Source organism: Protopterus annectens, chromosome 7.part0 (genome assembly GCF_019279795.1).
Source record: "Protopterus annectens isolate FY-2018-M chromosome 7.part0, PAN1.0, whole genome shotgun sequence".
NCBI lineage: Eukaryota > Metazoa > Chordata > Ceratodontiformes > Protopteridae > Protopterus > Protopterus annectens.
The window spans coordinates 1,742,353,487-1,742,366,996 of record NC_056739.1 but is presented as its reverse complement, the minus strand read 5'-3'; the positions used below and the strand labels follow the sequence as shown (position 1 = coordinate 1,742,366,996).

The following is a 13,510-nucleotide window of genomic DNA, read 5'->3' as shown; positions in this document are numbered from 1 at the left end:
TGTTTGTTTGCTTGCTTTCCAGCACTATGCGGTGATTCTACTATTTATGAAGATAAAAGCTATTTAGCTTTTTAAATTAATGGCCCGAGACTCATTTTTTTGCCTGGAATTGCAATATTGAAGACATTTTGGATTGTGCTGGACCGTGGTGTGTGTGTGTGTGTTGTAAATATTGGTTTGGTCCAAGCACTAGCATGGTTTACGTGCACCGAGGTTTGGAGTGGTGTATATATATCTATATATTACATACTATTATATATATTATATACTATATTTATAATTTTATATATATATATATATACACATATACACACACACACACATACAGATAGATGTCTGTATATATATATATATATATGTGTGTGTATATATATATATATATATATATATATATATGTATATATATATATATATATATATATATATATATATATATATATATATATATATAGAGGAGACTAAACGACCGACAGGTAGGTTCACCGACAGGAGATTCGCGGAAAGACCGACAAGGGAAATGGTTACATGATGAGTGTGCGACAGTGACGGAGTTAGGAGCGGTCAGGTAAGTGTAAATTGTGGGATGTCGGGTTAGGCTGTGGGACAGGTGAGTGTGTGTTTTAAGTGTGTGATAGTGAGGGACTGTAGTTTTGGGACGGGTTAAGTGAGTTAGGGTTAGGTGCAGGTAGGTGTGTCGCGATGGTGTCGGTGCTTGGGTTAGGGGTGGGTAAGTGAGTTAGGGTTAGGGTGCAGGTAGGTGAAGTGCTTGGGTTAGGGGTGGGTAAGTGAGTTAGGTTAGGGTGCAGGTAGGTTTAGGTTAGTGGATGTGTTGTTGTGTGCTTGTGTATTTGGCGATTTTGTGTCGGTGTTTTGTTGTTGTTGTGTTGTGTGTCGGTGTGGTGTGTTGTCGGTTGTTTGGGGTCGGGATGTGTGTGTATGAAAGTAGACCCATATATATATATATATATGTATATATATATATATATATACTTAAAATGTGTGTGTGATAACCTTAAGGAAAGAGTACTTGAGATTTGCAGGATTTTGGGAGAAAGAGAGAAAGTTAGAAAAATAGTTAACTAAAGAATGTGCATGGATAACAGAATAATGTATTGTCTAAGTGATAGGTTTTAAAAGAGTGGTAAAATAATGTGATTATGGTTTGCTACATAAGGTGATGTTAAATCAAGAGTGTATAATGGAGATCACGGTGAGGATGATGAAGGAATGGGCAGAGTATCAGACTGGGAAGACAAAACTGACCCAGCTAACTAAAACATTTTTTTATTTATTTTTACCCATTTAGAGTAGAAAGATATAAAGCAGAGGGTGAAAAATATGATTTTAAAGTATTTGGGTTTGTCGGTGAAATCTGGTAAAACTGAGCAGTGTAATATAAGACTGTGTGAAGTGGCTTTGGTTTTTTAAATCTGGTAAAACTGAGCAGGGTAACATAAGACTGTGTGGATTGGCTTTGGTATGTTATATCTGGCAAAATTGAGCATTGTAGTATTAGACTGTGTGAAGCAGCTTTGGTATGTTAAATCTGGTAAAAGTTAACATAGTATCTGAGAATGTGTGAAGTCGATTCCCTGTATTAAATCCTGTTTTATTGTTTGTAAACTAAATATTAAAGAAAATTGATAAAAGGTGGTATGGATGGAGATAATACATAGTTTATTTGTAGAAAACTTGACAAAAAAATAAACATTTTATGAGAAAGAATGGTGGATAGGGAGGAGAGAAGATGCACTGTAAATTATGGGAAAGAATGTTACTTATCAGCGTGTACAGAGGTTAGGTAGGAAGTTGTTGATTGGGGATATTATTAAGATATGGGCTAGCCACCTGGCAGTGTAGTGATTTAGCCACATTGACTAAATTTGTTTTTATACCCCAACCCCATGTAAAAAGTAGGAAGAATTTGAATGATGATAACAATGGCAAAGTATGTCTGAGTATGAATAAAGAAGGACAAAACAGAATTGAAAAGAATCTGAAATATTTTAGTTATAAGTTAGATATATTGCTTAGATGACTGTGAGAAGAAAGAGCAAGAAATATAAACAGAACAGTAGAGGACTGTATTTAATGGGGCTTTTTTCTGGTACAGTGATGTAACAGTGCAGTGCCTCATTTTAACAACCCACACATGAGAGATGTCACACGCCATCAGTACAGACTTTCTCTGACGTTGCATTAAGATGACAGTGGTGCTTTAGTTATTGCCGTAGTCCCTCCTTGAACTAGAACCCACAAACTTCATGGTCAGATGATATCTTGCCAAATGAAAATGTCATTTGATGTCCAACCATTGATATTTTCAATGCTATATTAATTTTTACAACTTACATGATAGTTAAAATAAAAGACTTCATTCAGACACACACACACACACACACACACACACACACACACACACACACACACACACACACACACACACACACACACACACACACACACACACACACACACACACACACACACCATTCACAACATTACAAAATAAAAATAAAAAAATTGCAGCATTTTTATTGTACCACAGAATCCTTTGCATTTATTCATGTTTGTCAGCATCTAGCTTTTGCTGTTAAATCTTGCAGCATGAAGTATTTTTTTCTCTCATCCATTGTAATATGCTGTGTGTGTAAAAGTAATTTTGTCCTGGTATAATTTTAGATTAGATGCAACATGTAGTTTTGAAAACTATATTTATTGTTCTTTGCAGACAGCAACTGGCTGAGATTCGCCTGAAAAAGGAACAGGGTCCACTTTTTATTGACAAGAAAAGAAAAGAGCCCAAGGAGAGCCTACAAGGAGAGTCAGCAGAAGAGAGAGTATCACTTCGCAGGGCAAAGAAAAAGGCAGTACCTAACATCCCATTCTTCAAACATACACCAAGAGATAAAGATGTGAGTAACAGTACAAGATTCTATGAAGATGTGATACTGAAAAAGGATTTAAAAATTCAGAAAAAATAAAAAAAATTAAAAGTCTAGAGCATGCTCTACAGAAATGTCAGAAAAACTAAAGAACAGAATTAAGAGGCAAGTGAAATGTCTACATGTGACATTGCTTACCTGTTCTCAGGGACATTCTTGAATAGGATAGAAAATATAATTGGAGTAGTTTGCAAGTAGTTGATACTGACTGTGACTCTAAAGTTCTTGTAAAACATAATATAAGTACAACTTTTCTTGTCAAACCTCAGGTCATTCAAGAAAAAAATACAAATAAAAATCAAATGAACTAATTTTAAATACAACAAGTAGAAGACTAAAGAACAGGAAAATAAGTTTTATAATAAAAGCAGCTATTCAAAAAAGAAGGTGACTGCTGGTCAGGTTTAGACTGTTATGAAAAATATGTAAACATGATGTGCCCGCTGTAGCTTCAGGAGAATAGAGATATACATTTCTATGACAAAAATAAAATGTGGATGTGTTTTCCCTGAATGGAAATTGTCTTCCCATCAAAGGACAATTGCTAGCGCAATGTTGATAATCAAAAGTCTGCAAGAGGAGCACTTTTCAGTGATAGGAAAGCTCTGAAGGACTCAGTGCCCTTAAGCTTTGAAAACTGACTGACTGTTGTATCATATGCCGTAAACAACCAAATGAGCAATAAACCAACAAACAAATAAAACCAAGAAGCAATGATGAGACTGTCCCAAAAATTCAAGTATCCAAAACCACGTACTATAATGAAAAAACAATAAAATGGTAAGAGCTTTCATTTAAAACAATGTTAAACTTCATCAGACCCAAAACATTTTCAACTCCATTTTTAAATAATGTTGCATAACTTCTGATTGGATGCCTACATACTCACATCATTATTGCCATGATTACTCCACCCCACTTCTAAAACCACAATGTCCTTGAATTATTTAAAGCCTTGCATTACTAACCAAGTAATACACTTTATATTTTCTTCTCTAGTTACAAATATTCTTATTATCTATAATATTATTTTATTTTATTTTATTTCTTCTTAAAGCTTTTAACTTAAGAATTGGGGCAATGGAGCTGCATTCATTGATGCCAGGCCAGCTATCGGCTTGCAGCCTTACTTGCCATTCCAATTCTTTTAGCTCTAGAAACAGACCCTAGGCTTTTTTATCATCGATAACTACATTATCTGTTATCATATATTTAAACTGATGTCCTTCATTATTACACACATGCCTTGCTAAAGTATTGTTCAAATTCTGTTTCCTTGTAGCATACTCATATATTCTTCGGCAAATCTTCCTCTCAGTTTTGCCAATGTAAAAAGCTGAACATGAGTTGCAACTCACGAGGTAAACAACTGCTCTGAGCTGCAGTTATATTTATCTCTTATTTGATATTTTTTTATTTGGAATAATAAATTCCTCTCCTGTCATTATTTTATGACACCATTTACATGTCCCACATCTCTTCATGCCTTCAAAACTTCTAATCGGGTGACCTCTTTGTTGTTTAAACAGATCTTTTAAATTCTTCCCTTTACGTTACACTATTAGAGGTCGTTCCCCTATTTTTTTTTCTCATATACGGATCTTTGACGAAAATGGGCCAATTTTTCTCAAAGATCCATTTTAGGGACCTAAGGTCCTCACTGTATGTAATAATGCTTCAGAAAACTCTTTACTTTCTCTTACAAGGGGCTGTTGAACTTGTTGCCCTCCACTTTCTGAATTTCCTATACTTTCTCTTTGAGCATCATGGGGCATGTATTCTAGCGTATTACCTTTATTCAAAATTGGCTTAAAATAATCTCTCTTTCTTTTACTTGTAACTTCTTGAATTAACTCATCTATAAGTTCCATGGGATATGCTGTCTTGCTGAACATAGACCGTAGTTTGACACATTCATCAAAAAAATCTTGTTCTGTAGTTACCATTCGAGCAGCTCTAACTGGGTCCCTATCACATTATCGAAAATGCATTCTATCGAATACGTTTTCAATGAACTGAAAATAGCGAACAAGCAAAATAGCGAAGCGGCTTTTCAGTGAATTCTTTCCCTGGGAAAGAAGTTTCTTGGCCGCTTCGTTAGTTTACCATGTTTTGCACTGTAGTGCAGTCTCAGAGATTCCCTTATCCAGTATGGCTCCCGAACATAAATGTGCAATAGTTACTAACCTTAGGTTTAGGGTTAGGGTGCGGGTTAAGGTAAGTGCATATCTAGTAATATATTTAGCGTACACCTTAGAGTTAGAAGTAGGGTTTAGTTAAGTGTATATATGTTTACTTTTTTTGGGGGGGGGGTTAGAAGTAGGGTTATGTTAGGTGTGTATGTGTTTTAACTGTTAACTTTTTTTTTGTTGTTGGAACAGTGATTTCTTTCCCTAGGAAAGAAATCGCTGTTCTGAGCTGTCGATATTTTCAGCTTTCAGTGAAATGGGGTCGATCAATCATCATTCGCTGTTTTCAGCGTTCAATGACATGATATAGACCCACTCTAACTAGGTGTCCTTTAATAACAGATCTTTTCTGATGTCCTGGGTGTGAACTAGTATAATGTAATACGCTATTGGAGTATGTTTCTTTCCTATATATGGTTGCTGTACCTCTTTCTTCTGCTATATCTTTTGATAGCCTTATATCTAAATATTCCATACAACTTAAACTGATGTTCCATGTAAACTGTAGGAAAGAAGTTTTCCCATTAATATATATTAAAAATTCATCTAAGATCTCTTCTGGGCCATTCCAAATAATGCTTATATCATCCTGAAATCTAAAATAAGATCTTATATGTTCATTAAGCCTCGTATTGAACACGAAGTGTCTTTCCCAATGTGCCATGACTATGTTCACAAATGCTCCCCCACAAGGTGACCCCATTTTAATTCCCTTCTTCTCTAAGTAATAATTATTGTCAAAAAAGACAAAGTTATTATCTAAGATTATTTCCAAAAGCTCTATCTGAAGGTTAACTTTCTCTTGGGGTACCTTATTCATATTTAACATTTCATTTACCCATTCAATTCCTACCTCTTGGGGAATGACTGTATATAAGTCACATACATCTATAGTGACTAATATATCTTGATTATTATATTGTATGTCATTCATAGCTTGTAAAAAAGACCAATAGTCTTTACATATTTGCCTTTCTTTTTTCGAAACATCTTTAAATTCATAGTCTAGAAATTTGGCACAAGCCAATGTCATAGAATCCCAGTGGATTATTTATCGACTTATGAATTTTAGGGTTTCCAAAGAAAACTTGAACCCTTGGAGATGTTATATTCAAATAATTGTATAAGTCAAGGTCAATCCTTCTTTTCAAAAACATATCATTCAATTGCATATAAATCTTTCTATATGCCCCATTCAACTCATTTAATGATACTTTTTGATAAGTTTCCATATTTAAATTTTCTTGTAGCTTGTTGTTATAATCTTGTGTGTTCATAATTACTGCCCCTCCCCTTTTATCCGGTTTCATTATTCACACATTTTTTTCTCTCAAATTTCTTAATATATTTTGTTCTTGCTTATCCAAATTAGCATTGCTATTTTCATTTTTTCTTTGCTTATGTAACTTTTTCAAGTCTAATTCACATATCCTTTCATAAGTGACCAACTGGGAATGCAGGGGTGGGTTATAAGTACTGCTGATACTGTATCTATTCCCACTTCCACAAATCCTATCTTGATATAATAATTTTAAATTTAACTTTCTTAAATAAATTTTCAAATCTAGCACGATTTTCTTGTGGGAACGAACGTCATTCTTTTTGCTATCAGATCAGCTACTTTACTATCTATATGAATATCTGAAAAATTATAGACTTTAAAATCAGCTTCCTTATTATGAACAATAGAACATATACCAGCTACTAAACCCTCTCCTTCATTGTTGTTATATTCAACATGCTGAAAATTGTCATTAAAGTTGTCCATTTCATTGGCAGAAAGCTGGTCCGTGATTAAACAGTTGTCTATGTCCTCCATTGTTTCATCTTGGGCCTCGCTCCTCGAAATCCCGCTTGCTGAAAATGGCCATTATTAACCGAATTAACCCTGTTTTGGATCCTCTCGGACCTCCTTAATTCCAGATAGTTCTTATTATATGCATTAGATGCTTCATCGCTCCCATTTCTCCCCATTTCATTGTTGGTGTAATTCTCATTCCCAGTATTTCCTACTATATTTCCATTTCTATTGTGATATTGGGAAGTAGGGGGTTTGGAGTAAGCCAATCCATTAGAATATTCATTAATATCTCTTTCGATTTTGGCCATTTTTCCAACCTTAAGTTTTTCAGTGTGCTGGTCTATACTGCTATATATTTGCAAATGTTCATATTTGTGCTATTCATATTGTATATTATCTCTTATTGCTCTATCCAGCACAGCAAACTCATTACTTAAGATATCATTGTCTTTTTGATTATTTTTAAGAAGCAGTTCGAGCAGTTTATTCCCAAACTTGCCAATTTCAACAGGTCAGCATGTAGTGCTGAGTGTTCTGTTAACCCAATTGGGTGATGTTACATACGCAAACCTTTTGGAATGATCTTACGTCTGATGCACTCCTTCAGGTAAGCATTCTCTAACTGCAGCTTTTTGCATTTCATTAATTTAATGTCAAAGTCATTAAGCTTACCGTTAAGCATTGACGTGGATTGTTTTGAATTGAAGGAAAAAGCTGTATCTAACCAGTTATTCAGCAAAGGCACTTCTCTCCTCATGAAGCTACTGCCTTGATTCATTCCATTCACCTCCGGTGCGTATGCTCCTTGTGCTCTGTTCCTCTCCATATTGGACTGTTCCACTTCTCTAATACCTCCATTTCCAATGATAGTAGATTGTTAGTTAGTTCTTAGAGATTATGGTGTTAATTGAAGATGCTAGCATGAGTCCCTCTTGTAAACTCTTGAGCTTGCTGCAGTTCATTTTCTCCTGGAACCTCCATATGCTACAGTTAGAGAATGCTTACCTGAAGGAGTGTATCAGACTTAAGACATAGTATGTTCATATATTCTTTAGCAAAGCTTCCTCTCAGTTTTTCCAATGTAAAAAGCTAAACATCAGTTGCAACTCGCTAGGAATACTCACTATAAGGAAACAGAACCTGAACAATGCTTTAGCAAGGCATGTGTGTAATAATGAAGGACATCCATTTAAATATATGATAATAGATAATGTAGTTATTGATGATAGAAAAGCTTGGGGTCTGTTGTTAGAGCTAAAAGAATAGGAGTGGCAAGTAAGGCTGCAAGCCGATAGCTGGCCTGGCATCAATGAACGCAGCTCCATTGCCCCAATTCTTAAGTTAAAAGCTTTAAGAAGAAATAAAATAAAATAATATCATAGATAATAAGAATATTTGTAACTAGAGAAGAAAATATAAAGTGTATTACTTGGTTAGTAATGCAAAGCATTAAATAATTCAAGGACATTGTGGTTTTAAAAGTGGGATGGAGTAATCATGGCAATAATAATGTGAATATGTAGGCATCCAATCAAAAGGTATGCAACATTATTTAAAAATGGAGTTGGAAATGTTTTGGTTTCTGATGGTTTAACATTGTTTTAAACAAAAATGCTTACCATTTTATTGTTTTTTCATTATAGTATGTGGTTTTTAATGTGGAAACTGGTTTTGGATACTTGAGTTTTTGGGACAGTCTTATCATTGCCTCTTGGCTATAACCTATGCAGTGTATAACTCATAAAGTTAAGGCAACTGCAGCAGTAATCAAATGATGAACATTAGGTGTTATTTTTGGTCCTTTCGGCAGTAAACAAATTTTTAGTTAAATAGCCGAGTCCATTTGACGGAACAAAAAATAGTGTAAGTCATAGAGTTTATTCATCCATTTGTTGAGCGGGTTAGTCCCACTGGCCTAGTGGCCTCTTTTCAGGGGAGTCCCAAGGTCATATTTATACTACCAGGAGAAATCTGACCAGGGCACTGGGGATCTTCACCTACTCTTTTGAGCTACTAGATGGTGCCAGAGGGCTCCTACCACAGCAAAGAAGATGACTAAGGGAAGTAGCAGCATTGAGAATGAAAGTAATGCTAAGGAGAGTCTGGAGGTGGAAAATTAAAATATGGAGAAAAATATGTTTGATAGGGAACTTCAGAATGCAAACAAAAATTCATGTGTAGTGGATGTTACAAATGAGCAACGTTTAGTTGTCTCAAAGATTACTGATAATATGAATATGCTGTCACCTGAAGGGATTACCAGCATTTCAGAAATTAGAGCACTGGGATATTTATACCATGTGTTCCTACTAATGTGATTGTGTTAAATGGCCCATCCTCTTTATACTAACAAGATAAAAAAAAGAAGAGTAGGGCATTTATAAGGAAACATTTAAACAGAAGTATCTCTTGGTCTGCAATCTGATCCAGAGATACACACAGAAATGCCGGATTTATACACCAAGCTTCCATGCTCTGCCATCTAATTCAGAAGATTGACCATTCTGTAGTAGTATAGTTGTCTTAATCAAGTAGTGCAAGGTGTACCAGTGCCATGCATACCTCTCAAACTCTTACCTCCAGAATTAGGAACATATCCAGCAATAATCAGGGCAGTCAGGGATATTTTTGAAATATTTGCACCGTTTACTTTATAGGTTGACATAATAAGAGAATGCGAAGTAACATACAATTTGATGTTGTTAATGTTCATTCATTCATTACTGATAAGTGTCAGTTCCGTCCTCAGAATCGAGTCTGCCTTTATAACAAGCTCATGCCAGCCAAAACAACTCTCGAGCTAAGCTTACCCATAGTGCCCCTCTCCCTGTTACTTCAGATCTAGTTTGCTGCATAGATATCAAGACGTGTCAAGCCAGCTCTTAGCTAAGTCATTTAGAATTCCTTACTTCAAAAACCCTTTTGAGTTTTTTCTGGTTTAACTATAATAATTTACATTTATTATTATTAGTCGCTAGACTTTTTATATTTGTTTGAGTGCCTCTTTCCATTTTCTTACCAGTTTTGGTACTCTTCGTACCATTGCTTGTACAGGCCTTTCTCTTCTTCATTCTTTCTTACCCTCTGAGAAAATTCTCAGTACCATTGCTGATATTCCCCTTTACTCTATCCTTCTTTACCCTTTGGGCATATCTATCTATCACAAAAAAACAAAACATTTCATAGATATTTTCTGTTTCCCTTTTCTTGTTTGTTCGAGTGGTGTTCATAATTGTTTTTGTGTTATATTGTTGTTGGAGAATCTTGTTCCACTATGTCTGATAAGGAGGGAACAACGGGATTCAAACAATGCAATCAAACTCACCCATCTGTCTTGTGTTTACTGCCTGGGTGTTCCACATCTGTCTGTTAAACTGCTGTGTGACATATGTAAAGGCTTTAGAGCCCGCACTTTAAATGAGAGGCTCTAAAGCCTTTACCTATGTTGCATGGCGGAGGCTATTTCTGGGTTGGAGGGCTCACCCCCTCCTATAAAGGAACATAAACGAAGGAGCCATTCTGTTCCTTCTTCCCCTCATGGTACTGACTCAAAATCTTCGGAACTGAAAGCAAAAGTTCCGAAACTGGCTCCAATAACCTCGGCACCAGTGCCTCAACCCCCCTCCATGGTGCAGTCCTCAGTTCCAGGACCTCAACTACCCAGCACAGTACCGTCCTCCTCAACATTGCCTCTAGCACAAATCATGGTACTGCTCATGACCACTGAACCATCCATGTCTTCTGCTACAGTTCCGATCTCCCTTTCGGCACCAACAATAGTACGCCCAATTCCGGTCACTTCCCCCTCCCTATACATCTTACTGGTCTTGTGACTATGGTGCCAAAAGGTGAAACAGCCTCTCGGACCCAATATTCTCATAGGTTAGGTTCATAGGTTCATACTAGGCTATCTGCCCAAGGGCATTTACAAGCCTAGCCCATAGTTTTGTGGCTTACGCCACCCCTTTAGTATGGGGAACTATACCCATTATTTTGCTGTGCCTCTGTCGAGCAGTGACACTGAGGTAATCCCTGGGGTATATCTGCGATCTCCCATCCATTGGTCAAGATTTCTCTTGAACAAGGCCAGCGAGGTGCTCTGCCTCACATATACCGGGATTTTATTCCACAGCATAGGGAGTCTTTGGGTGATGAATCTATCCCTCCAGCACGTCCTATTAATAGCCGTGTCGAGGTTTAAGTCTCCCCCCCTTGTGGCTCTGACGGATCTAGATTTTTGAGGTGCAGCATATTCATCAAATCTGGGTTTGACATGGCCTTGTATGTTAGGCAAAGGTCACCTCTGAGCAAGCGGTGCGACTGAATAGAGCTGGAGTTCTTTCAGTCGGGCAGCATAGGACAGATGTTTGAGACCCTTTATCCTTTTGGTGAGGAACTTTGTGGCCTCTCCAGCTGCTGCAAGTGTCGGGTCAGATACATTCCGAATGGGGCATTGTACTCAATCATTGGTCTGATGAGTGATGAGTATAGGGAGACTATGACCTCCCTTGATCTAGATGAGAATCCCTTCATGATAAGGTGGGCAATGTAGAAGGTCTTCCTAACTACTTTAGCTACATGGGTGTCGAATGACAGACTACTATCAACCTGGGTCCCCAGGTCCCTGATAACTTCTTCTGTGCTCAGTGGATTGCCACCTATTTGGTAGCTAGGGGTAACCTTGTTTTTCCCGAAGGGTATGACTATGCATTTTTGGCATTTAACTTTAGGCCATGGCTCTGGCACCAGTTATCCGCTTTCTGTGAGACCCTTCTGAAGGATATCTGTGTCAGATGTGTTTTCTACTATGGCCCAGTTTGCAGTCATCTGCAAACTTTGTCAGCCATAACCCTCCTGTGTTTGCTTGTACTGAAAAGTAGATGCCAAACAAGAGTGGACCCAGGACTGAGCCCTGTGGTACACCACTTGTGACAGGCTTTGAGTCTGACATGGCGCCAGCAACTCTGACCCTGTGGGTTCTGTCACTCAGCCAGTTTGCAACCCATCTTGTGATGTATGGGTTAACATTTAAGCTGATGAGTTTTTCAATGATACCTGAGTGGGGTATTGTATCAAGGCCTTCGCCAGATCGAGGTAGGCTGTATGGACTGCCTTTCCCTTATCAATGGCTTTGGTGACTGTTTCGAAAAAGTCAACCAAGTTTAGAAGGCATGATCTGCCTTTGACAAAGCCAAACTGGGATGGATCCAAAGTCTGCAAATTCCCTATGTCTTTATTTATGAGGTCCATTATGATCCTCTCCATGGCTTTGCAGATAAGGCTTGTCAAGCTAATGGGCCGGTAATTTCCAGGGTCGGTGGAGGCACCGCCTTTGTGAAGTGGGACCACAGTTGCAGTGCGCCACTCCCTGGGTACGTATCCAGAGGTAAGACTATGATTAAACAGCTGTCCTAGCTGTGGGTTTAATTCCTCATTGAGTTCGTGGAGCACACAGCCGGGGACACCATCAGGTCCCATGGATGCTGTGTTTTTGTTTTGGAGAGAGCAGTTCTCACTTGGGCGTTGGAGATGTTGGGGGGCTGCAATCGCTTGGTATAGATATCTCTCCTTTTGGGGGGGAGAAGTTTGCACTGAACCTGTCAGCCAGTATGTTGGCAATGTCTGTAGGATCAGTAATCTTCACATCATTTTGAACTAGTTCTGAGCATATCTGGGAGTTTCCTCCCAGGTTTCTAACATAGCTAAAGAAGGCCTTATGATTGTCTTTTGAGTCTTTAGCTATTTTTCTCTCAAAATTTGCTTTGGATGATTTTATGAGAGCTCTTAGTTTTTACTTATAGTGATCAAGGGTGTCTTACCTTTTAAGGATTTTGCTCTATCTTGTAGTAGCTTCCTCCTTTTGTTGTAGAGTTTGTTTATAAAGAGTCTTTGTTTTGCTTGGGATTGCCTTATCCATGCAGTCCTGCAGGTGCTGGTAGAAGGCATTTGTAAGTGATTCAGCGGCTTGAGTACTGTTTTCCGCCGGCTCGGGGGCCTTAAAGGAGACCACACTAGTCTTTAGAAGTGTGAAGTCGGCTTTCGAGAAGTTCTTTACTGTGGTCTTTTTTATTTCAGGTGGGGGTGGGATGAGGACCTCCAGCGAGATTAGTTTGTGATCTGATCTCACCAGTGAGGGGTATACTTCCGGTGTTGAACATTGTGCTCCCATGTTCGTGATGATGAGATCAAGTATGTTTTCTCCTCTTGTGGGGATGGTGACTAGTTGTTCCATGGCATTTGAGTTTATGAATTCCAGGAACTTTTGGGCTAGGGTGTTTGGGCTTGAGTAGTGTTCCCAGTCTATATTAGGGTAATTGAAGTCACCTAGTATGATGGTGTTTGGTGATACATTTATCCCTCTAGTGTTTTCAGGAAGGCCATGTGAGGTTCCTGAGTTTGTGAGGGTGGCCTGTAACTTGCTACAATTTGCAGAGCAGTCTTGCCTATGGTTAATTGCACCTGGATGGTCTCCGATGCATCGTGCGTTGCCACCAGTCTTGAGGTGTGGGTGTCCTTGATGAATATGGATACCCCCCCCTCCTTTCTTGGTATTGTCCGGATTTTGGGGCCGGAAC

General features: G+C 37.9%; 1 protein-coding gene across 1 annotated transcript in view; it reads left to right on the top strand.

The window, feature by feature from the left end:
- LOC122807215 (tubulin polyglutamylase TTLL13-like) overlaps positions 1–13,510 on the top strand; it is a 2,572,017-nt gene that overhangs the window by 1,955,409 nt on the left and 603,098 nt on the right. Inside the window, exon 12 of the mRNA XM_044078283.1 lies at positions 2,732–2,915. Coding sequence (XP_043934218.1) covers positions 2,732–2,915 — 184 coding nt within the window. The remainder of the gene's footprint in view (positions 1–2,731; positions 2,916–13,510) is intronic.